The 26417-nt window shown below is 41.4% G+C and overlaps 1 protein-coding gene across 4 annotated transcripts in view; it reads right to left on the reverse strand.

The window, feature by feature from the left end:
- Positions 1–962: 962 nt before the first annotated feature.
- tmem63ba (transmembrane protein 63Ba) overlaps positions 963–26417 on the reverse strand; it is a 25697-nt gene continuing 242 nt past the window's right edge. Inside the window, exons 1-24 of one of the 4 annotated variants that reach the window (XM_020652646.3) lie at positions 26341–26417; positions 18807–19028; positions 17846–17925; positions 15381–15419; positions 14130–14220; positions 13989–14026; positions 13726–13868; positions 13302–13353; positions 13072–13180; positions 12914–12984; positions 11465–11545; positions 11220–11343; positions 9841–9974; positions 9609–9746; positions 9160–9313; positions 8089–8195; positions 7910–7996; positions 7741–7806; positions 7478–7640; positions 6120–6225; positions 5775–5942; positions 5532–5647; positions 5358–5426; positions 963–4627 (exon numbers count right to left, since the gene is read on the reverse strand). The exon at positions 26341–26417 is cut by the window's right edge and continues 242 nt beyond it. In XM_020652646.3, coding sequence (XP_020508302.1) covers positions 4448–4627; positions 5358–5426; positions 5532–5647; positions 5775–5942; positions 6120–6225; positions 7478–7640; positions 7741–7806; positions 7910–7996; positions 8089–8195; positions 9160–9313; positions 9609–9746; positions 9841–9974; positions 11220–11343; positions 11465–11545; positions 12914–12984; positions 13072–13180; positions 13302–13353; positions 13726–13868; positions 13989–14026; positions 14130–14220; positions 15381–15419; positions 17846–17925; positions 18807–19004 — 2514 coding nt within the window. In that variant the 5' untranslated portion in view covers positions 19005–19028; positions 26341–26417 and the 3' untranslated portion in view covers positions 963–4447. Of the gene's footprint in view, positions 4628–5357; positions 5427–5531; positions 5648–5774; positions 5943–6119; positions 6226–7477; positions 7641–7740; positions 7807–7909; positions 7997–8088; positions 8196–9159; positions 9314–9608; positions 9747–9840; positions 9975–11219; positions 11344–11464; positions 11546–12913; positions 12985–13071; positions 13181–13301; positions 13354–13725; positions 13869–13988; positions 14027–14129; positions 14221–14978; positions 15293–15380; positions 15423–17845; positions 17926–18806; positions 19029–26340 lie in introns of those variants that run through there. The other 3 variants (XM_020652645.3, XM_020652647.3, XM_065959289.1) reach the window with 3 other exon arrangements.

Raw genomic sequence — 26417 nt, forward strand, 5'->3', positions numbered from 1 at the left:
GGACTAGAGAAAAGAAGAAAAACATACTGTACTCACTGCTTAACTGTGTTTCTAGATCACGCTCATTTCAGGTAAATTTACATGCAAGAATGCATTTGAAACATATTTTTTTAGCCAAATGTAAGAGGTATTGTATTATAGAAGCTGTCCTAAATAGGTTAAGAAATTATTTAAAAAAAACAGGCAACACATTCTCATTTTAACTGTAGCCCCATTCTGCATGGATTTTAAAAGCGGAGTTCCTCAGGGCTCAATATTCGGCTCCATTCAGTACCTTAATTACATTTGCGTGGTAAAGTATAGTAAGTTCTCTGATGACACTGCTGTCACTTCTGGAAGAGACACAACATCCATGGCACAAACATAATTAATAGAAGAAATTACAAATTATAGCCTGCTGATGACAGAATTTAATGCAAATGGATTATTAATACATCTAAAGAATACATGCAACATAATTCCTAGCCATATGTAAGAGGTATTGTATCATAGAAGTTGTGCTGAATAGGTTAAGAAGTTATTTTACTACGTAACCCATCTTGCATGGAATTTAATAGCGGGGTTCCTCAGGGCTCAATATTAGGCCCCATTTCTGTCCCTTAATGACATCTGCATGGTATAGCAAAGTAAGTTCTCTTATAAACTGCGGTCACTTCAGGAACAGACGCAACATCCATGGCGCTAACAGGTAAAGTATATTTTCCATCATATGTGACCTTTAATACAGAAACATCCATGAGAGTATGCTAACTTTAGCCACATTAGCTCCTGAACATACTAGATCAAGAAAGGCTTAGCAGCTGAATGTGGAGGTAAATTAAACAGCAGTACTTTGATATCGCTGGACTTGTTCTGCGAGTGTATAAATGTGGTATTCTTTCAAATGTTACATACTGTTGCTTAAAGTGACTAAAACACAGGAGAATAGCGGCAGTATTGAAATGAAACTCATACTGTTGACATTCTGATTAAATACAGTTTTATTCTCAAAGAGCTAGGAGAGAAGTAAAGATCTATACAGTAAATATCCGGTTTATAAACGGCCCTTTGGAAGAAAAAGAAGAGAAGAAAATGAGACTGTTGGTACTCCTGCTAGCTAGAAAAATATAAAACTAAAACAGGCAGAGCACGTGAACACATTTTTGAGGCTGAGAGACAATTCACCAAACATGATGAAAACACTGAAGAAGAAATGAGCGCAGGACTTCTACTAGAGAGCTCGGCCGTTAACATAAAACGATCCTTTTTATTTCCAGTGAGTCGCACTGTCGACACAGACTTTATGAAGAGGATCTAAAATCATGAAGAGGAAGCTGAATTTGGAAGTAGCAGAAGACGACGGACACCATCAGACTGACAATTCTAAATTGAAATGCGATGACATAGAACAGGACGACAGTAAGTTTGGTTACCGTATAAAATTTCAGGTCAACAGGTGGACTGCCCTTTTTTAAAGCTGTGAATACAGCCATCACACAGCCGCTTAAGCCACTTTTCATCTTACAAAAAGTTGTGGAATTAACCTACATTCAGCGTTTCAACACGTGTTAGACAAAACAGGACGATGAATATCTTCTCCTCAGAGCTGGAAAGTTTGTTATATTCTGACATAACACATTCAGAGACTTCAGGACATCTCAGAGGTATAAAAAAACAAAGAGGTATTAAATATAAAAATCGACTTATCATGACGAGAAGCGCCCCCGATGGATACCAAAACAACAAACAAACGTGTGACACTTTTATATCAACGGGGGGAAAAACGATGGAAACATGTCAGCTTCATCTTTTGTCTCTCTCTCTCTCTCGCTCGCTCTCTCTCACGGAGGCGTGTCCTTCTGTCAATCATCTAAGTGAAAGTAAGATTAGTGCACGTCTCCCACAACAGTCCTCTGAGCAGCTCAATATCACATCATTTTATTATTATTATAATAATTGGTCCCTAGTGACAGACTGTAGTGCTACTTTAAGTCCAACAGGGGGCAGCTCATAGTGTTGTTTCTGACATTACTGTTTAAGCTCATATTTTTGTCTGGTGCTGTTTATTACGGCCTAACAAGAGAAGGAATATGTTAAAGGGATAGTTTGGATGTTTGTGTCCTCCAGTAGATGGCGCTCAACATCATCTCTGTCTGGGGAAGCTCCAGTGGCGTTCATACACGAGGGCGAAGCTAAAGTGCCTAGCATCAAGTATTCGTCCTCGTTCAACTTTCCACATCTGTTGTCATAAAACAGCTGCTACTTCATGTGGATTTGTATCAGTTCTGCACATTTTAAAGAAGGAGGGACGATGTGAAGCAGTGTTCAAATTGATCTATAAACGAACGCAATTAAAGCTTTGAGTGTTTGAGAAAAGGTGCAACTGATTCCATTCGGTTGACTCGTTTGTTTTGACTGCTAAGGTATCACATAAGGTCATTATAATGTTCAATACTTCAACATTGAATGTTTTAAAACAATGCAATCTCCAACGTTCAGGTAACTAATTGATTGATATAAAAAAATGACTGAATATCTTCATTTTTAACCTGAAGTTGCTGCGAGTAAAAGAAAGAGGATTTTATTAACTGCACAAATACAAACGTTTCCAAAGAATTCATGCGACTTAGTGTCCACCTAGCGTTTCTTTCTGAGCGCCAGCAACTTTTTATCAATTATTTTCAACGAGTAGAGAGCGTTTGCTGCAGCAAGCAGCCGCCCAGAGAAAAACCACTCAGAGCGCTAAACTTGGAAATATTTCTACTTTTCACAAAGGCACTGGTAACATCACCAACACTCTTTTCCAAAGTTATGATATTCCCCGTAGTCTCCCCGCCTGCTCAGATATCACCCTTCAATATGTCAACAGAGCTTGTATCGTTTTTAGATGAGGTTGAAAAAGATTTTGAAGCATTGAACATTTTGACAACCTTCAGTAGAAGAACAAACTATCGCACCTGTAGAGTAAGTATTCTAGGAAGAGGAACTGGAAAGGGAACCTTCAGTTTTTAGGGGATAAATCCTTCAGAAGAAACGTTATAAGTTATTTATTTTCAGTGTCAGAGGTCGGCTGCATCATGTCAAGATTTGCAGCGTGTCTCTCTCGTGAGCGGCCTTCTTTAAGATTCAATATGGTGTCGCTAAAGTTGCGCAATTCCCGTTAAACAATACAACTCCTAACTAGCAAAATGAGAAAGTGTAACAATGTTCAGAGACCACTGGTACAAGAAGCAGCTAGGTTAAGTGTCTACGTACAAGAATTAAGATCGAGGAGGACCAGACGGAGGGCTGCGTGACGAGAGACGCCTTCAGAGCTCGTCAGCAGAAACTGAACGGCATTAAAAAAAAAAAAATAAAAAAAAAATAAGAATCTCTACATACAGACGTAAACAAATGAGAACAGATAAGAGAAGCCGTCACATTAGGTATCATCTGAAACTGACCCAGAAAAAAAAAAAAAAACAGCCTTTCTCTCCGACCTCTGAGCAACGCAGCAAAAGGATCCGCAGGCTCCTGGCCTCCGGTCCTCCTGCAGCAGCCGTGCAAACGTTCCCCCCTACAGGAGGCAGCTTCAGTAGCAGCAGTCCACAGCAGACCCGACAAAAAGGCTCAGAGACTGAACCACGCCATCAAGTGTCTTAGTAATGTAGTGTGCGCCAAGATATACACGTTATCTTCTTCCACAGTTTTTAGGGGCGTTTAGCATTTACAATAAATACCATGTCAAAAAGGATTTATCAAGAGTCCAACGTTTTGCAGCGTCAAAGCATCGAGGAGTGTTAGTAGTAGCGATGATTTTTTTGTTGTCCTTTTTTTTTCTCGTTTTGAAAGGCTTTGACGGATTTGGAAGAACAGTATTTGAACATCTGCATTCACAAAGCGACGCGGGGATGTGGGAACTCTCGTTCTCCTCCAACGCCCGCTGCTTTTACTTTTACAGAGAAAGTAGTGCAGACAATTAAGAGATACTGGCAAAAGGACTTCAGGTAGATCCCTCCGCCCTTTTGAACCGGAAGGCATGCTGTACAACAGTACCTTCGGGGAAACTCGAGCTTATCGGACAGGTTCTCTTTTTCAAGTGCAATAATGTTAAGGAAAAAAAAAAACAGACAGAACATCACTCCCAATACAAGACGAGGCAAATTCTTCATTTGTGCAGTAGTGTCTTTTCTCATTGGGTCCATGTATGTGCATGATTCTGGGATGTGCCTCGGGTTTATCAGAAGGAAGTCACCGCCCTTGCATTATCAGAGTAGATTCCCTCTGTAGGTACATAAGACGTTAGGAGTCCTTAAACAACAATCCGTTAAATCCTTAGTAGACAGTGTGCTTATGTTAGTGTCAAAGTTCCACCGCGGAGGTTGAGATGCTTCGGAGAACTATCGAGTCAGTTCCTTGTTTGTTTCACAGATTCAGTGCAGTCGTCGGGCTAAACTTTAAGGGGGATTCGTTTGTGTCTGAGGCAGTGTCAGTTCCGCACTTCATGGTCAATGAGGCTGTCCTCACCAGACTGGAAGTCCTCATTCAGGTTATTTTCCACATTGATTATTTCCTCGTCCTGCGAGGACCCCTGGCCGTCTTCCTCGCCGCTGCCCGAGTTGGCCTCCTCTAAAGTCGGGTCTTGAAGTACCTGAGCGATGTAGCTTTGCTGCAGAGGAGAGAATAAGAGGAAATGTTAGTTTGTGTTTCAGCCATTAAGCCGTTTTTCTTTCTGTGATGTGATGTCGTCTTTTTCTATTCTCCTTTGTATCATCTGAATCTTTAATCATGTGATCGTTATTCCAAGTGTCATTTTTAGAGATGCATGATATGTGTAAGGTTTACACAAAGCTGTTGTAAACCCAGCATTGCATCGCGCTGGCTTCACATACAAACAGGAAGCAGCAACAACTGGCAGGTTTTCAAATTAAATGTTTGAAACTGAAGTGTAAGAGCAGCGGTTACGTCTTGTTTGTGGACACTTCTTACAGTTCAGTCTGAACGTCTTCAAAGTGAGACGGTGACGGCTGAGAATGTTTAAAGTGCCCAAAGATCTTTAGTGATCAGTGATGTGGATCGGCGTCGTCAGTCTGATATCTGATCTGTAAATTACGACAATATTGGACCCGATACTGACATAAGATCAGACCGCTCCCATCTCTAGTTATTGTACTGCTTTAATTCTTCTACACACTCCTTCCATATATAAAGAGTTCAAGGCTCGATAAAAGGTGACTGGGGGGAAAAGACCTAAGGGGTCAAGCCCCTTCACAAACAAGTACAACTGATTTGGGAGTTAGCCCCATGTTCTTACAAGCTTTAGCACTTTGTCTCTTCTTTTTTCCAGTGTTTGATCTGCAGGCTCGTATTGTTACCAAATAAACAAAGTGAATACACACCGCTGTGTTGGAGGTGGTGAAAGTGTGCACTGCTTGCCCATTCTCGACCCCGTCCACCTGGTTGTCAATCTACGAAGAAGAGAAAAACACATTAAACACAAGCAGGTGGATGAAAATGCTGCAGCTGAATTAAAAAAAAATGAATATAACACATTAATTGGTGACTTTTTTTACCTTGTAGTTGTGAGCGCTGAGATATTTAAAATGTCCAAAACAGACGTGAGAGAGGCAGATGATGATTGTGATGATCAAAACGATTAACGTGAACATGGACGTTGCAGCTGCGAACCCTGAAGAGAGAAAACAGATTGATCTCTGTGCAGCAGGTGCTTGTACTTTGCAATGCCTCTTATGCTGTGAATATGATTCAGAGTGTGCATGAACTGCAGCGGCCTGTAGGGGGAGCCCTCGTCTCACCAGAGCGAACAGTGGAGAAGAAGAGAAGCCAGAAGAGACAGAGGATAGGAGCGGCCACCACTTGGTTGACGGCTCCAGAGTGGATCTTTTTGTCCAGTTTGGATGGCAGGTAGGCGTAGTACATGTTGTACCTGTCAGCGAGGTGTTTCAGCAACATGTACATCAGGCCTGCACAGAGAAGAGCAGACAAAACAATTACTGAAACTAATCCAATTACATCAGCCGATAAGCTTTTTGTATTAAGAACAGAACCCCACAGAGTGCTCCTTGTGTGTCTGCCAATCAGCACTCTCCATCTGAACATGTGACAGCAGTGACCACCATCATAAACCGACAGAAACTCACCGAAAGGGACGATGATTGGACAGGTGATGCTGTAGGTCATGACCACGGTGAAGACGCACATCATCCAGGCATAAGCGGCCCCAAACTGGAACTCGTAGGCTTGGTGCTATGAACACAAATATCGAAGAAAAATATTTAATAAATCTGTCATTTTAGAGTTGTAACAGGACGTGTCATGTCGTGGTTGACGACATGTTTATCGTTGCCATGGATACACTGGATGATACATGAAAGGCCACTGATTAAGGAAGCGTGAGCTGCTTCTGAAAGCTGCCGTTTTGTTGCTGTGATAAAAACGTCATGTACATTATACTCTGATACATTAGCTCGTCTGTAAACATGATCTCTTCCTCAGGTCGGTTTCATCCGGTCGTCAACGCTGAAATCGGGGTAGGAGGGGGAGTAGCAGAGAGGATCACTCCCACGATTCCCCGCCAGCCTCGACGTCATCTTTTTGTTTTTGTTTTGATCGAGAGCTTCCTGTCTGACTGAAGACACTCTTTTTTTCCCCTCAGTATATGTATTTCAGCGTCTTGAAGATCGCCCACCATTCCACCCGTTAGTTCCCTGTGGTCATAAAAGTCTAATATATATATTTCTTTATCTGATTTGACTCTGACCATGATGTGCTTATTTTGTCTGTGTATGTTATTGAACAGCACACTTTGGTCATCTCTGGTAGTTTTTAAAAATTTGCTCTATAAATAATCAAATTTATTTGATTTGAAATCCCATGTTCTGAGTTTTTGATTTATCAACCTGTCTTCTTTATTTCCGTTTCTTTATTAGCTTGTTAATTTGTGCAGAATCAGAGTACGAGTTAGTGGAAGACAGGAATGAAACACAAGAAATGAGTCTTAAAAATTCAATATTTGCATCATGTGAAGCTGATTAACACAATTAAACAGTATCCTCAAAAAAAATCCCCTTTTCTATGAAGCTGAATAAACTGACGTCTTTGTGTATAGTGTTGTTTATTTGTAAATGGTTAACAGGACCTGTGCTGCTACACACTACAAAGCAGGGAGCGCATCAGAGCGGTTCAGGGTTCAGTGCCTTGCTCAAGTACTTGAGAAGCACCTGCTCCAGCTACCAGACCAACATATCATAGTCCGCATCGGGACTTGAACCAGCAACCCTCCGGTTCCCAACCCAAGTCCCCACAGACTGAGCTACTGCCCCCACAGTTTCTACATTTGATGTGTTGTCTTAGTGCTATTTTGTTATTTTATTTACGCCTCAACTTTGTAGGAAATGAAGTTGTACATGTTCAGGGAGAAAAACGAGTTAAACTAATCAACTAAATAGCCCATGGACTCGTCAATGATTTAAACATATTATGCATTGGACACACTAACCCTCTTGACGTTCCTCCTCTCTGCTGCAGAGCGAGCCAGGCAGAGACGGATCATGTACATCAGTAGACCGGGTATCCTCAGCAGGTCCATGGCGTTACCGATGAATGCGGACGCAATGACGTAGTTCACAAAGAAGGCGCCGTTGTCAGGAAGGAACACACACCTTGATTCATATGAAGAAAAGGAAAAATCTGTATTGCTGTAAATATAAAAGAACCATCATGCTTCATCTCCTGCAGCATCCAAAAGTTTGTGTCACTTACTCAAATCTGATCTTAGCATCTGCCAAGAATTTTTTGTCAAAAAGCCAGCGGAAGAAAACGTCCAAACTGTAAAAAAAACAAACACAGAGAGGATCAAATGTTAATGAGAGAAATGATCAAAAGCAGCCAATAACTTTGCATTTCAACATTTTGAAATAAAATCCTGTACCTGCTGAGTCCGAGAGAGGGCAGCAACAAGACCATAAAGATCAGGAAGGTGTAGCATTTATGCATCGTGGTCCTGTTCTCTCCTGACCTGCAAACACAGAGGAACATTAACACACATTAGAGGGATGGTCTTTTAAATCACACAACTGCTGAAAGAGAAAAATAAAGTGTAAAACGTACCGGGTCCAGTGCGCTTCAAAGAAGGCAGAGTAGTAAACAATGGTAGGAAGTAAGGCGGAGAAGGACCACAGAAGGAGGGTGGGGAAGAACTGGGTGACGATTGGATTCTAGAGGACAGAAAAGAGAAACATGAATATGTGAGGTGTGAACCTGTCTCTGAGAAAGACGGTGTATGCTTGCAGAGGTGTGAACTTATAACACTCAGAGCCTGATGCACAAAAGGATTGCGCAGCTTTTGCACCCGCTAAACTCAAGACAAAAAGAAACTGTCTGATTCCCAAAACAGACAGAGGGTTAAATGGTCCACTAACTGCCCTGCAGAGCAAACAGAGTCTGTGCCGTTTGCCCTTATCTGAATGAGCCATGAAGTATTAATGTGGAAAAACTGGCCCCTATCTATGCAAATCAGCATCATTACAAAAAAAAAATCATCTCTTAACACACCTGCACTAATATCAATAGAGTGAAAAAAAATACTTTCCAGGAGACGTTCTGAGGCGGTCTGGAGCCGTTAAGCACGACAAGGATGAACGTGTTGTTTTATTTCTTCGAGATGTCCCTGGTCGCTTTATTCCAGGAGGACGATATGTTTTATACGGTGAAACTTGTACTAAATCTTTCAAGTCTGGCCTCACAATAAACTTAAAAAAAAGAGTCATCTCGTCTCCCAGCTCTTTGTGTTTATGTGGACAGAATTGAGCTCCGTCAGCTTGAGAGTGCCGCTCCGTGGAGAGTGAAGATGCAGATAGCTTTCTCTCTACATTTAGACTCAAAATGAGAGAAAACTGCAGGAAGCAGGACGACTTTGTTGGGTGTGTTTGCGTCTGATTATCATTCGTGCTAAATGCTTTGTGATTTAGAGCTTGAGAGGGAGCAGATGAGCTCCATTTAAAAAAAAAAATTTTTTTAAGCTAAATCCATTCTTGATGAATCCGGTCCTCAGTGGGGTTGACGTCACAAGCGTAAAGATATTCATTCAATCTGACAGAAAAAACAGGTTTAAACACGTTTCACACTCACATTGAGATACTCCACGGGTTTGGTGACGTTGAACTTGTCCATGGTGGACACATTGAGATACTCCACGGGTTTGGTGACGTTGAACTTGTCCATGGTGGAGATGATGATGGCGGGGGTGGTGAGGAAGAAGAGGAGGAGGAAGAGGACAATGTTGATGATCAAGCAGCGGAGCCACCAGGAGACTCCTCCCACTGACAGATGCTCCCTGTTGGATAAAGGTTATGCAGCGGTTAAAACGGACGCTGGGCGATGACCTGTGGTTATGGACACAGCTGGTCTGTAAAACGATACCGCAGCTCAAAAACTGGTTCATAAACTGGACTGAGAAGAACTCTGCAACTCTGATTATTCACATGTGCGACAGAAAGAGCTTTACAAGTCGACAAGTCTGTGTTTGTTGAATCCTGAATTAAGAGCCAAAAAGGAACCGCCCTTCAAACTCCAGATGTTGCATAATGAGCAGTTTGCAGACTGAATTTGTGACCTTAATGTGTTCTTACCAGTAGACATTTTGTGGATCAGGGGCATAGCTGACGGTCCAGTTTTGTGTGTGGAGCTTGGGACTGAACTGAGAGCTCTTTGGCTCCCGACGACACTGACAGCCCTGACACTTACAGGCATTGAAGTCTTTCAAGATTCTGGAAGAAAAGATCCACCCCAATAAAAATACCAGATATTAGACTCCAGCAAGGGAATTAATAATCAGTAAATTCAACTTCAATAAATACTCACATTGCAGTTATGGCCTCGTTCTGAAAGGTGACAAAGGCCATTCCTAACGGCTTCCTGTTCACCTTTTCTCTCTCCTTCCTGTAGTCATCTTTAAGTTGAGACTCCAGCTTGGTGTAGTAGCCCACTGCTTCTTCCTGTGGAGGACATAGACAACTAAGTCTTTCATGTTTGTTTTTAGTTTAACTGTGAACCTAATTTCCCTTATTTCACATTGCAGTTGAATCAATATCACTTTTTAGACATCTCCTGACATATATGGAGTTTTTAACATATACATTTTTTTCACACTGACGCCAGCACAATAGGAAGATTTTTGCATAAAGTCAGGTATGTGAGGTATTCTGGACAATTCCATAGACTGTAAATATTAATGGACGAAGCCTGAGTGAAGTCAGCAATCCGTTACAGGGCAGGGGGTTCTGGAGGTTGATTGGCTGCAGCCGCCATGCTGGAAATGGTGTCTCAGCCAAACTTTCAGTCAACCTAACGACAGGCTGAGAGCTGGAGCTGAGGCGGGTTTAAAGCCTCCTGACAAACTGTTACATCCAGCCGCCTGTCAATCAGGTCAGCTACACACCTAACTATAGATAGCACCTATCGTTCCTAAAATCAAAACTTGTGAGTTGTCAAAAAATATCATTACAAGGGCACAAACTGTCATTACAGCGTCGGACATCGCTACCCTCTGTCATCCTTTATACAACACACCCTGACTCCTGAGACCCCCCCACCCGTCCCCGCTGTGAGGTGCATATGTAAGGGGCCAGGCAGAGACGGAGGAAGCGCCTGTCCTGAGATTTGAAGAAATGATCAGGAGTGCATGCGGGAAAAGGATTCAGTTTTTAAAATGTCAAACTACAGCCTGCAGAATTAAAAAGAATAATATCATTTGAGAAAAGCTTTTTTTTTAAGTTTCTAATAATCTGTGTGGTATTTTGTGTCTTGGAGTTTTAACATCATGGGACTCTTTTAGTCCATGAGCTTTGAAGATTCACCAACTCATCAATAAAGAAATTACTTGGGAAAAATTTCTAAATGAAACCTCACCACACGCACGCACACGTGCACGCACACGCAAACAGCATTGTTACTCTTGATGCACGTCAGCAATACAAAACTCAATACAGCCTCATACAACAGTACAGCCATAAATAAAACAGTACAAGGAGGAGCATTGTAAGTACAACAAAAATACAGTGTACGTTGCTTAGATCTTTTCTACTCATCTCTGATCCTCCCCATGAATCTAGAAGTGAAATTTAAGGTAAGACTGATTCTTTATCTTTCCATTTAAAAACATTCAGTACAGTGTGAGCTTGTAAACATGTTTTCCCAGAGTGTATTGTTTTGAGATAAAGCTGTGATAGGACGAGTCTGACCTGCTCACAGCCTTTGATGATGCAACAACAAAGGTGTCCGCAGGGCTTCGGATTGATCATGGTTGTGATGTGCTCTTTGGCCTGCAGGTCAACGAAGAATTTCTTGCTGCGCTCGGTCTTCTTCCTGCATGCAAAGACAGATTTACTGAATAAGCTCATTCCTGCAGCAGCCAGAGAGACGCTTTACAAGCACACCAGAGAATGCTAACAGGACGAGACACACACGTCGGTTCAAACACTTTTACCTTTCAGAGTTGAGATACATCAGTCTTGCCACATTGTAACAGATCCGAGCTTCCAGTACAACACAGTTTTCATACGCCTGTCTGTGAACAAAAGGAGCAGGGAGCCACAAAGTTAAAGACAGGGAAAGCTTCAAAAAGCCCTCATGTGAACATGCAGGACTCAGCACAGTGTGTTTAAAGCAGATGACATATCTCTACTACATAAAGTGTGTTTACATGGATTTGAGTATCAGGGGTTTTAAGTATCCTGCTTCTGTGTTTGTGCACGTAACCATCAAATCCAGATTTCAGAAACCAGGATAAGCCCTTGCCAAAATTTTGAGAAACCCACTTCTGCTACCTGGAGAATTCTGACAGAAAACGAGAGACCGTACATGTATACGCCTTACCACGTTTTTTTGCCGACTACCTGGGAAAGCGCCGCCTCAGCCAAGTGACCTATCAGCAAAACAAACATGGCGGCTGCAACGAGAGTGTTCTACTTCTGGAGCGACGAATAAACTGAGTTTCGTATTTCGATTCAAGTTTCAATTGGAGAAAGCATCATGCAGTGGTCTTATTCTTCTCTGATTTTAAAGTTGACTCAGATTGTAACACTCTAAACGCCATTAAGCTGAAACGCTTTGCTGTTTTCCCACTCTTTTTTCCTTACCTTTCCACCTTAACCTCTCCCACTCAAGTGTTCCTGTAACCGCCTCAGAAACCCCTCCACTACCAAACGGAGGTAAGCTGCTCCACTGTTGTTTTTATCTGCAATTCGTCCCTCCCACAGCACACCTTGTGTTCCTAAACATTACCCGACACACTGTGAGAACGCCAGCTTCTGCTCATAGTTTGTTTCAGTTTGTGCTGTAAAAAATAAACATCAAAGGTGCCTTCTCAAAAAAGATCAGAAACTGGGATACTCGCATTTATCAAGAGTGCATGTGAACAGCAAATCTTAAATATGATTAAAACCTGAATAAGGGGATATTCAATTCCATTGTAAACACACTGATTATAATTTCATTTGTAAGTCAAAATAAAGGTTAAAAATACAAAGTAACAGATGTTCATGAATTCTTTTACTCCTGATGTTTCTTTCTTATTTTTGGTACTTTAACACAGAATCTATTTTTACAACACAGGAGCAAAAAATAAGATTCTGGTTAGCTCTGTTTGCATAAGTGGGAAGTGAGGCAAACACCCACTCCTCAGTCTTTGACCATCCTGACACATGACTTGCATGATCTCGCTCATCTGGCTTCGATTATGGATAATTACACATATAGGCCTGTCATTGTCTGATTCAGGCCGTATGCAGAGCTGCTTTTTTAACAGGAAAGAGCACGGCTCTCATACGCCTAAATACAGTCACTAACTAGTTAACTGCTGTTCCAATAGAGCGGATGGATTGAAGCGTGCTCAGATACTAACTGTAGAGTGACGATATGACTGATCCTGACTTACTCAAAGTGCTGCTTTATCTCAGTCTCCTCGGCATATTTGGAGATTCCATTGACGAATAAAGTGCGTTTCACCTGCATGGAAATGAAGACAGAAGAATTAGGAACAACCGCATGTAAGGAGTGTGTTAATCAGTCATTTTCTCAAGCCGTGCCACCCACCAGGTCATCCTCCTTGTAGTGCATCTTGGAAGTGTGCCGTCGCATGCTGTACACCGTCAGTAACAGGTAGAGAAATGCAAAGATGGTGTGCAGCCACAGTAGAGTATTGCTGAGGAAACAAAGGGAAACAAGGGATTCAGTGAGAGCAGCAGAAAGGATAAGATTCATCGTGTAGCTTCAATGAAGTGTTTAGTGTGTTGTGACCAACTAAAAGAAGAAGAAGTACTCACTCTGCATTCAGATTTGCTATAGTGGTTCGCCCAAAACTATAGGCGTTATTTTCTGCAAAGGAACAAGAAAGAAGACTTCAAACTTCACTCACACATAATACAGGTATTATAGATGTCTATAATTCAGGGGGCTAGCTGCTAGCTAGCTTAACCCTGATTTGCTCCCGCTGTCAGTTGTCGGCATATGAATGTGTATGAATGGGATTAGTTATGTCTGATGGTCACTTTACACAGCAGCCTCTACCATCAGTTATGAATGTGTAGGTGTGACCTGCGGTGTAAAAGCGTTTTGAGTAGTCTGGAGACTAGAAAAGCGCTGAACAAGTTTAAGTCCATTTAGCATCTATCATTAGAATTTTAAAAGATAACACATACTTTTCTCAACTTTCAAGGACCCTCCGGTGGTCATTTCCAAAATACTCACCAAGTAGGTTTCCTGAGAAGTTAACAGGAAGGACGATGCCCACAGAGAGCACACCGACCACGACCAGCAGGCCAATGATGTGTCGCTGAAAGGACAAGTAGTGTACCGCATCCTCGCCACACTTCTCCCTTATCTCTTCATCCCTGCACGATGACACAGCGACAAAGTCAACAGAGCAATTAAAAACAACAATGAGTAAATAGTAACAACAAGGGTTCCACGGATTCTTTTGTTTTCAAAGTGCTGCGAGTAGGTTGACTCACTTGATGCGGAAGATGGCAGTCAGCCAGGAGCAGAAGCCCTTGAAAAATAAAGGAAGTGTTTTAACAGCAACAATATGCCATGAACTTTATACAATAGATGAAAAGACAATGTATTTGATGTTTTCACAGTGGCAGACTTACTGTATCTCTCTGGTCGATGTCTACTGAGCTGGAAATTGAGGTAAGCCGCTCGTAGCGTTCTGGTGTATCTGATGTCAAAGCAGAGGCCACGCTGCACAGAAAAAACAAAAATACCAAACATCAACACATAACCTGAAGGGCTGTTAGTTCCTGATGACTCGGGGATTACCATCGGTTTGGACAAGTTCACACCACAAAACAAACATACGCCCCGGAAATGAGACTGAAGAGATTCACCCCTGTTTACCCTGTGTGGGCTTGACACATGATTTGTGTTGGGTTAACCATTCAACCACATGGGAAAATCTCTGCAGCCACATTTCATGCAGCGTAAGCCTACTTTACACAGGTTGAAAAACACCATCACTGTCAGAGGAAAGGCTGAGATGAAGAAGTTAGGAGGCTAAGCTCTACAGAGAAGAACAATCACAGAGGAAATGGCAAACCAGCAATCATTGATAGGCTGATTTATGGAGCGCATCCAGCAAAGCCTCAGGTACTCCTTGAGTACGGCTTTATGGTCTTATTTTAAAGACAGTATGACATAAGGTGTCAGGTCATGTCAGGTCGCTTTACACATAATTAGAAAGAAAATCTAAGGAGGACCCAGACTCTGAGGAATTCCAACATTGATTCAGTGCTTGATACTTTATAAAAGTATGACGTCACCAAGGGATCTAAGAGACTTCTAATGGAATGAGGAGAGAGCCTGCGGCTGTAATCCACCGTCAGTGCTCCTCTCACATTCCTGTAAGGAGTAGGTACGGCTCATCTCAGCACTAGTAGACAGGAAACTGTGGGAGCACCATGTTAGGGCCTGTCTATGAACAACCATCAGGGGAGAATTACCTCTCCCTGTAAGGATCCTGTCCGCCCAGCTCATGCGATGCACTCACAGAGAAGAAGTCCATGCTTGATAAAGAGGTCAATACACAGATTAGCGTACACACAGATCTGATTAGGACAGTGACAGAGGACAGAGACACCCAACAGCAGACATATGAGCGGTACAGAAGGGGGAAGAACGATTAGGAGCCTGGTACTGGGAAACGCCTGGAGGAGGAGGAGGAGGAAAAAACACAGAACCATCAGGAGTGAAAACAGGCTGAAAACCCACAGCGGCCTGGGCAGAGAGGATAAGAGTTATGAGTTATGTCAATTACAGAGACGGGGGGGGGGGGGGGGGGTGGGGGGGTGGAGAGAGAAGAAAAAGTTAGTGAGTGTACAATACGGAGAGAGGGGAGGACCTACTATTCCCGATCATCCAGGCGACTGTACCGCTGATCCATTCTTCTGGTGAAAGGAGAAGCAAAACAAAGCTATTCAGCTTAGTTGAGATAAAAATGTTCCTGTTGGCCCTTTAAGTGTGCTGGTTCAGAAAAGCAGGGGAGTTTATTACAACAGTCATATCTGTGACGGCTGCTTTTACTTTCGCTTTGCACAGCCATTTTAAATGTATAGTATATTAACCCTTTTAGCTGCAACATTTAATCCATCAAAAGAAAGAAACATCCAATTATTTTGATAATCCCTTTTTATTTTTGGGGGAGATATTTCCAGAAAAACTTCAAACATCAGCTGGTTCAAGTTTCTAAAATTGAAGGATTTGCTACTTTTTGTTATGAGGTAATATCTTTGTACAGATTCTACATACTGGGGGGGTTTGAATTATCTGCATGGGAAGTGTTTTACATTTCAGTAGGCTTTTTTTGTATGCAGGAGAAACAATCTCTATGGAAAGCAAAAGCAGGCGAAACGCAATCCCTGAGAGTGACACACCAGCTCGCATCACGTAATCTGACCATGATTTATTTATCTCTGTAAACTGATATCTGAATCAAAGTGGAGCTAACAATAAAACACATCAAACATTTAAACTCGAGCCACAGATCTTTTTGACGTTGTGTCTCAAAAGCCAATCAGCGTTTAGATTCCCCGACTATCTGAAAAGCATCAGAAAGTTATCGATCCGACCTCCGTTCAACACACATTTTAAAAGTTTTCTTCTTCTGTTGACAAAGCTTGACTTTTTTTTACAAATCTGCATCATGATGTTGTTATTGAAAACGTAAGACCCGTTAATTGCAAAGTAAATCACATGAAGATCACTTTCTTTTTCAGGCTCATGCAGCCGAAGTGAGCCACAGTGAAGCCTCTGTGTAACTATTATCTTCTGTTGACCCGAGACTCACGAGAAACAGATGAAAGGTTGCTACTTCAGGGCATGTTATGGACAGAAGAGATGACGCCGTTACAGATGTAAACGCTGCACAGAAAAGGCCAAAGTCTTGCCTGTGGGTTGTTTAACATTCTGCTGGCTACACCAGAGTCAAAGGGGAAGTGACATTGCATTCTGTTTGCATGAGTGTAGGCAAACTTGTATGACTGAGTTTTGCCTTGTTATTTCTTTTTTGTTTTGTTTTTTTAATCTGTATTGCTCTCTTGTTTCCTGTACAGCACTTTGGTCAGCTGCTGCTGTTTTTAAATGTGCTTTATAAAAAAATGTGATTGATTGATTCTGAAAAAGTTGTTCGTTAGCCCCAAATCCTTTCATTTGTTTCACCATGAAACCCCAAAATCATGACCTCTAAAAGTTGAACAAAAGAAAAATAAAACTCACAACTTGTGAGCAATTTGATGACTAATGATTTTCATAGTGAGGTTTCAGATTCACTTTGCAGATGTTACAGGAGTTCAACAGACAGACGCTCATCTGCTGTCAGCTCTGTGTCATGAGACAACACACTACACTTCCCGTCTGTTACAAAAGTGTCTCATGCTGCCTAACCCCCCCCCCAAGCCTCCCACCGTGTTGCAACCCCGCTCTCCGCTCACATGCAGCTGCAAAAACAGTGAAGCTGCAACATCACTCAGACACAGCAGGGGGATGTAGGTGATGGAGCACTGGGTCATGTATTTTCCAGGGTTCACAGTCAATGAAGTCTGTTAAAAATGTCAGATCTTCATCGTTCTTTCACTTCATTAGTCCGATTAGAAGGAGTTCAAAAAGAGGAGGGGGATCAGTTATGCCTCTTTGGCTGCTCCAACACCCATTCGCATCATCAGATCAGTAATACATCTAGCATAATATTATCAAGCAATAATGGAGAACCAAGACAAAGACTGTGGCCTTTAAGTGGTCCTGGAAATCGCTATTATAATCGCTTTTAGTGACTAAGTGTTTGCTTTTCTTTCTCTATTTCTGGCTCATTTCAACAGTTTGTCTCAAAGTGAGGAAACCATGTTACAAGTGTTACAATGTGAGAGGGCATTATTTCCATTGAAAGGGAAACTGCTGACTCGGACTCCCCGTCTGGAGAATATTCATGTGACGTCTGCGCCTGGAAGCAAACTTACTCCAAACACAAAACAAGATTTTTTTTTTTTGTGTCTAGCATCCAGAATGAACAACAACTAAAAGCAAAATAGATGGTTGATATGGTTGATACCCTACGATGCATCAAACAAGGCTTTCATTATATTTTTGTCCCTGTTTTATTCAGTCTGACTCTTTATCATGCAGAGACATTAAGCACGGGCCTGCAAAAAGTGCAGTCTCATCGTGATCAATTATCAAGATGTCAAACAGTGTTACAAAGATCAGGTATCTAAATAATTTCATATGTACACACAGTAGCTGTAGGTATTAAAACTTTCCATGGCTCCTTACAAATCAGAAAGTCCTAATAACGGCCTGAGCAATGTGATGTTATTACCTGTCAGCGTCAGTCACCAGAGCCAGGCGCCCATAGTCCCAGGCTACTTTTCTCAAGAAGGAGAACACAACCAGCAGCATCTAAAAGAAAAAAAAAAAACAGTGGCTGTAAACACTTCTAGTCACTTTATTTACATTACAGAGACCTGACGAACAAAATGTCACAGAACTGCTCGGTGGTGTTTATCCTTGAAAAACACTTTTCTGGAAATTTTACATCAATGCTGACGGCCACCAAGAAAACCCAAAACCCAAAAAGCAGCGTTGTGGAGGACTGGACATTATCAATTTAGTAACATTTTGCAGAAAGTGCTGGTAGTGAAATAACCTCAACATTTGTAGAGATTTTGTGTAGTTATAAACTGACACTACACATTTTGAGCCATTTAAGGGAAGCTGCAAGTCGGTGAATCGAAAATCTCACAACAAAAATCTAACATTTCTCACTATGAAAGCCTAAAAGGAATTAAAAAAAAAAAAAATCAAGACCGGTTTTGGTCTCAGGTAAACTCCAGGAAGCTGGATTGTCCGCTAACATGTTAAAAAATACTGGGCGATAGATTTTTCATTTTTTTAATTTAGAAATTGTATAGTTGAAGGTATAGCTATTTATATTTTTTTTTCTCAAATTTCTAAGAATTGGAGGAACTTATTTTCAATTTATCTGACTGAAACCTTCTTCACACTCGCACAAAACTCCTGAAAATCTCCTGAAGTTTTAAGGGTGAGCTGCATGTGTGAACACAAACAGCAGAGGTTTTCCCCTCGAGTGAGTGGGAGGGGGTGGTGACGTTTATTCCCTGCGATCGGTGCACGACCACAGGCCGTCTGCACGCAGCTGGTATGATCTCAGTGCACGTAATGAAACTGCTGCATTATGTTTTCTGTTTCCCAGTTTCTCCAAAAATGTATTTATCAGCGAAGGTATCCTAGAACTAAACTTGAGCAACAGAAGAACTTACCAAGAAGCACATAAAATCAAGAGCAAGGACAGTAGGCACCCCTCCAAAGGGCAAGCCCTGGAGCACAGTGCTGCGTATTCGGGCAGAGTAACAGAAGTCCTTGGAGGTGATGTTGGGCGGCTGCGTCGGGCAGCTTTGTGAATCGGAGCATCCTTGCACCCCCCAGATGGCCATTGTCAATATCAACACTCTGTACATTACTCACTGCAGCATGTTGACAACCTGTAAAGGATGAGACAAAAGTGCAAAAATTATTCTTACTGTTGCATTATCAAGCTCACTGTAGTTGTCAATCAGCAGATCTTAAGAGGATCTATTGCATTAGTTAGACCAGTGATTCCCATAAGGGGCGCAGAACCTCTAAAAGGGGGTCCTGGAGCTATGACAGCGTGTCCCTGGCAAGGCTCAACAAAAACAATGTACATGTTTTTCACTGCAAGCAAAGCATGGCACATTTTGAGAGAGGAAAGTAAGGCTGAAAATGAATCAGACCTGAATCAGACCTCATCATAAATTTGGAAGCTGCATGATTCATTTTCACTTTTAATTTCTTCTTCTTTCCGGGTCGATTTGGAATTTGTTAGCAAAGAGCGTGACTGACACAGTATGTCGATTTATGTTGATGTGTATTGTGAGAGATCGGGGGGAAGGCTTGAAAATAATTTCATCTGCCTAGGAGGGGCTCGGTAGAAAAAGTTAGGGAACCACTGAGTTAGATAGAAATGTAGAGGTGATGAGACACAAACAACATGATTTAAAAGCTTTGTAACCTCTCTTTTGCTTAATATATGGTACCGCCTTTAAGATCCATCTAATCTGTACTTTGGGTTGTGATGATCCAAGGCTTACATATTTATGTTCACAAAGATATCTGGATATTTGTGGATGTGCTGCTGTGAATAAATGGGATTAGGGGTGATTGACTTATGACATGATTTCTGCTGACATTTCTTCTGTGTCATTAGTCGCATGCTGCTCTTCACCACATGCAGACAATTCAAGCCTATATATCTTGAACGATTGTACACTTTCTGTTCCTTGTTTTTGACCCATTGCGTGCTGCTGATACACAGTTCAACTTTGTACTGAATTCAAAAGAGCTGTAGTCAGGGATTTGTCCTCACAATCTGTAGATGTTCAGCCCCAAAGAAGCTATTTCATATTGCACATCTAGAGCAACACTTTTATTCCACAGCGACATGTTTATAGCGCTGATTTAGTCCCCTTACACTTATGTTTCCCTTTAGCCTGCTGAAGCTAGATTGCACGTTACTAGATTGATTGACAGTTTCTTGGAAATAGCATTTCCACTATGGCGATCTCTATCATTCAGCTTCAAAACGCCTCCTCAGAATCCAATGGCTATGTCCATGTTTTTTTACAGTCTAGGGCTGCCAATATGGACCCAAATATGTTCACAGTTACCTTAAACTTAACGGCACATACAAGGAGCAGGTCATCCTCCAAAGTTAGAGCACTCACAATCCAATCTTTAAGCTTTTACCATCTCATGCAGTAGCCAAGGAGTACGCAAAATATAATAATTTATCCTGACTGACTGACAGATACAAACATATCCTATTAAAAAAAACATTGTCCTTTATTAATCTAAAGGCTATTTAAAGCGAAATGTTCCTCATCACACTCAGAGTGAATGAAAGGTTAGAGAGGGCTCGTAGGTGTTCTGGTGAGTGTGTTTGCACAGTTGCTCTGCTATACTTTTGCCCTTTGACCCACTATTAGCAGCAGCATTCACGATGCTGCTCATCTGCCCTAACACTAACTCATTTATCTGCTAACTGGAATGCTGTGACATCAGTGGAGAGGGACGCAGCCAGGGCTGAACAATAAGCCGATAGAGATCGCAGGGTTCAAATGGACCGGTCTCAACCCAAGAAGGACACAACATACCCCCCTGTGCCTTCAACAAGACTGCTGCACATCCTGGACCCCGGGGGCTACGACTCAGACTGTTTAACATTCAACACCGACACCTTGGAAAGGGCATTTAAAAAAACAACCAGTTAAGATGTTATCGATGGCATAGTAAGCCCACCTCATGGCTGAAAGGTCTGTGTCAAAGGAATACCAAACAGGTCAAGTACTTTCTCAGCTTCTTAAGTGATGACGGTATCCATCTCTGACATGAATACATCCATCTTTTAAGGTCAGAATTCAGGAAAGGAGGAGTGTGATATTAAACAAATCATTCTGATGTGCTTACTGTGAGACCCACTAAGCATACAGGTAAATACTGCACAACAAGTTAATAATTCCTTTAAATTAGTTTTTACTTTTCTGTAAATCAGAGTAAAAATCAAATTAGTCAGCAAGAAGAACGGCTGATATCCAATAGTAGTATCAGCAGCACCAAGATTCACTGCATGCATGAGGTTTGTATTTGAAAATGAAACATTAAAACATGATAAGACTGATAACTCCTTTAAGTACGACAGTTAAAGGTCCTTTAAAGCATTTTAGTTAATCGAGAGATACAATCCTGGTGAAGGGGAACAAATACAGTTTAAAGGTGGAGTCAGTAGCAATGTTCGTTGCAGCTTTTAATTTGGCCCCTCCTCCTGGGCTCATCGACACCAGAGGCGCACTCCCACTGCTTCTGGCAGCAGTTGCGAGAACACGCCCACCCGATCCAGCAAAGACCCCGCAGCATTCACTCAGCATCACTCCTCATCCCAAGCTGCACTGTGAGTGCCCGAAAGCGTCCGATTGCCGTTTTGCCAAACTATGATTACAATTTCTCTCCTATGCAGCTGCATGCTTGTCCCCCATATATGTCACTCTGAAAGGCATCCAGTCACTGAATTTTATCCAATCCCAAACTCACACGCATGCTGTCATTGGCTGGGTCAAACACACCCACTCCCAAAGCCTAGTAACATCCCGGGTCAACCAAAACATGAATATTCAGACAGAGGACAGAGTCTCTGTGGACACAGTCACCCCCACACATGTATGAAGACCCTGAAGTGATGACGGAACAAAACTAAAACAGAGTCCACAGCTTTTAGGACTTAAATATTGAGCATTATTACAAATATCACAACTTCTTGCACATTTTAATTGTTGTTGTTGCTCTTGTTTGTGAACCATTTCTTAATCATGTCATGTTTACTATGAGGTCTGCTGCCCTCTTGGCCAGGTCACCCTTGTGAAAGAAATCTTGATCTCAATGGATCAATTGCCTGGATAAATAAATGAATGGTAAATGGACTTGAGCTTGTATAGTGCTTATCTAGTCTTCTGACTACTCAAAGCACTTTTACACCGCAGATCACACACTGATGGTAGAGGCTGCTGTGGAAAGTTGCCATCAGAAGTAACTAATTCCATTCATACACATTAATACGACCGCAGCAGAAGTAATTCAGGGTTAAGTGTCTTCCCCAAGGACACAGCGGACATGTTTCTGCAGGAGCTGGGGATCGAACGCCCAACCTTCCAGTTGAGAGGCGACCGACTCTACCAACTGAGCCACAGCTGTCCCCAAATAAAAAGAAGTGGCCCTCATAGAAGGATGGTAACATATTGTCAGGTCCTAACAAAGTGTTGCTGACAACATGTGTTTTACTTTTAACCTCTGTTTTAAATATGTTCCCCTTTGCTTTCTGTTTGTCTTTGTACAAGTTGTTCTGTTGGATTTTCAAGTAAACAAACAGAAGTTTAGTTTCTCTTAAGAAAAGCACAAAGTGTGTATTTCCTGTATCCTATATTTCCTTCCCCATAGAACATTTTCAAAGCCAATCAGTTAAGCCATTATGGATAAATAGATATGTACATACATTATCCATGTGCTTCAAGTTGGCTTACGCACAACATTCACTGGTGCATTTGTACGATCAATGGCTGCACATGATCTATAATGTCACTGAGTGCATGCATGATCAGAGCAAAACAAGCCCCCATGTTGTTCATCTGAAGTGCTAATCAAAGTGTGATGTATGGATTTGGACCATTAGATATAGAAACATGGAAAAATAAATATAAAATGTATAAACATGTCATTGTTGATATTTTAGATGTGTGCAGCAGCACAGTGGGATCAAAGCATGACTCAGCTGAACAGGAACACTGAGCCACCTTTCCAACCTGATGATGGTTGCCATGGCACCATCAGTCAGGCACACGCTCTCAAAATAAAAATAAACATTAAAAAAAGAGGACGGAGAGGCAGAGGGTATCTCATGCCTGCTCATTTGAAACTCAATCTTGCCGTTTGCTCTCCTGCTGAAGCAGGAAAAACAACGTGGTGTGTCTGATGCTCTGACATAATACAACTTGTTTTATGAAGACAAACAATATCAGAGCAGAGTGTCTACAAAGACAAACAATGGAGCAACTCGTTTGCATCCATGCAGGCAGCTACATGTTTTTTGCATATTAATAAAGATGCAACCAGTTATGCCGTTCAGGGTGCCTCGCTCCAACTGCATGACTCTAAAACTGCACAACACTAAAGCTTTCCATCTACAAGCTGCAGAAATTATGCATTTAAATCTGCTTTTTCTCCCATAACTTTGTGACTCATTGTTCCTTTTATTCTCATTAGTTGAATATTTGAAGAGGCTTTTGGAGTGCCTTAAAAACAAACGGCTATGAATCAGGGTAGCAGCTGTTGAGCAACACCGACTTGACATGCTCCACCTCGCCTTCCACGACTAAATAAAAGCGAGCTAAGCGGAGGAGGGACTCTAATCTGTGCCAACAGTAACTTTGGTTTTGTTAATCTCTTTTACAAAAGCTTATAATCCAGATAAAGAAACACGCTTAATATTTTAAATGTATAATTAACAAGTTGAGGTTCAAAATAATCAAACTTCTGCAGCCCTCTGATTGACAGAATACTCTCTTTTTCCAACACAGACGTCAACTACGTTTACCTTAAAATATACGACCTTAAATAAAACCCCATCATCTTGATCATGTCTTTCAAATAGCTATGTGGCCAGTAATTATTCATTTCTCCACATTTCTCTTGATAGCATGATACTCAACACATGTCAAAACTATTTTATGTAAACCCTTCTCTTAATCCACCACTAGTAAATTCACAAACCTGCTTAATGCATCACAATAATATCAGACTCGGTCGTGAATTCTCCAGCAAGGCTGACGGCTGATAACGCAGATCTGCACACACGTCTTGTTAATATTAGTCTGTGAATCATTGACGACTTCTACTTGCCTGAGCTTTGATTTGACACCGATTGTGATGATGTCACATGATGTGCGTGCGGTTTTGTAATCTTGTCACGGCATGCAAGTAAAAATAAGAGCACAGAGAAGAAGAAACAGGAAATAAGGAGGGAGAAACGCTGGAGTTCAAATGAAATCTCCAAATGACTCCGTCTTGATGAGTCAGGATTGGACAAAATACTGATGCTGAAATAAATGAAACTATAGGGGGGAGGAGATCTGACAGAGGTAATAACAACATTACATGGACAGCTTATCAAAGCTGATGCCAACTGAAAAAAAGACTATTGTGAGTAATAAAACACAAACACACCTAACTACTCATTCACATCAATGGCACAACACAAGGTCTTAATCACTGTTGTGATGCGTGCAGTGGATTATGTTATCTCCATGACAGAGATCTTACCACTGAAGTTAAGTCAAAAGATTGCAGTGTATGTTTCAACAGCTCTTCACAAAGTAAAGGATGATTAAAAATCTATAAATCAATAACAGTAAAATTTGCAGCTGGTCAATTAACTGACTGTAGAATAGTCAGACAATAAATTCTGAGGTTGCAGTTTTCTGTCACTCATGGTGTTTTCATGCTTGCAGAAAACTCCTGATATTTGCCAGAGGAGCTGCATGTGTGAACGCAAATTCAGACGAATTTTTCACCCAGAGTTTCTCATCCTCCTGACAGACACTTATGTATTTCAAAGCAGCAAGTCAGAGTGAGCTGATGAGAGAACACAGCGGGAAATTCTCTGGAGAATTCACCTCGCGCCAATAGAAGGGGCTGGTGATGTTCATATACTGTTACTGCTGCAGGGTGCATAGACTGTCTGTCTCTGTGCTCGAATTAAACGGCTGCATTATGTTTCCTGTTCTCCAGTTTGTTCTTCTCAACATTTTAGTTCAGACTACCTCAGCTATTTCCGCCTCGTTTTATTACGTCAGGTCTTACCTCAGGAGAAAACCCCGCCCCCCTCCTGTCTGACAGGGATAGTCCCCGCTTTGAGGTGCATCAGAAAATAGCCAGATCAGGAGAATATCCGGAGCAGTCCTCCTGATGTGATGTGAAGAGCTGGAGTCTTTAGTCTTATTTGATTAGTAATTGATAAGGCATCACTTTGCACAAGCAGTCGGTTTGTGATGGGAATTAAACACATTTCTCAAAATCTATTGTGGATTGATGCCACACACACAAAAGTATGCCGATCACAAATGGTTAAGTCTTGCTTTCAGATGGACCAGAGGAAAACGTTCTCCAGTATTTGGTGTTGGAGTCAAGCTTCTGAGGCCCATTCCTTTATTATCTCATCTGGAAATAGTTTGAATAAAGGTGTGTCACAAATACTTCTTTACCGATGTCACTGAACTACAACTACTTGATTTGATGTCTATCCCTCTTTAGGATATGCACAAGTGAAACACTTTGAGCATCAGCTGACACAGTCGAGCTGTCCAAGATGAAACTGTGTCTGTGAGTGCAGCACACTTTAACCTCTTTGCTACTGTCAAGAGTTTCTCTCACTGCAGCGTTGCACAAGTACCACTACTGTCAGATTGCTGAGATATGTTAGGAATCGCTGATTATCTGGAGGAGTGTCAAAATACTGAATCCTAACACCTACAGTTTACCAGCTGCCTCAGGAGATAAGGCGTTCAGACTCAGAGACATCTTTAAAATTACTTCTTAAAACTCACTTTTATGTGATGCTACCTTTTGTATGTTGCCTTAATTCATTGTATTGCTCTTAATCTTTATATCCATTCATAATCCTTCTTTTTAAGTGTTAAATCTTCTGGTTTAAATGTAAAATTCTAGGTAAAGACTGTTTGGAGAATGTATGTCTTCTAAGTTTATGTTTAAGTGTTAAAAAATGTGCATATTGTAACCCATGAGCACTTGTCTCATATTTGCATTGTGCATTTACTGGTGTTACATTTGTATTCTATGCTGAATTGCTCTGACAAAAACACATAAATAATTAAACTGAAGGGAAAGGAAGACGTTGTTTTTACTAAAATAAGACTGGAAATTAATTTAGAAAATGGTGCATCTTGAATTTATTCATTTTGTGTTAATTTTTGGGAACAGATGCATGAACAGATGTTTATGGAATCAACTTATTTCTTGAAATATATCAATTTAAAAACAGATTAAATCATTAACATGCGCTGATAACGGAATGTGTTTACCCGTTTATTGTTCTGAAAACAACCATTCAAGTTTACCACAGAAGACAACAACAACTAATGGACAACAAGTGAACATGTTAAGTCATTAAAACTGCGATAACTACGAAGTTAATATCAATAAAAATGCGCTTACCTTGCTATAATGCGCAGCAGGGGGAGAAACTTGCACAATTAGCTAATGAAAGCTAGCAAACTGTACCGCTGATGTTA

This window comes from Labrus bergylta, chromosome 10 (genome assembly GCF_963930695.1).
Source record: "Labrus bergylta chromosome 10, fLabBer1.1, whole genome shotgun sequence".
Taxonomy (NCBI): Eukaryota; Metazoa; Chordata; class Actinopteri; order Labriformes; family Labridae; genus Labrus; species Labrus bergylta.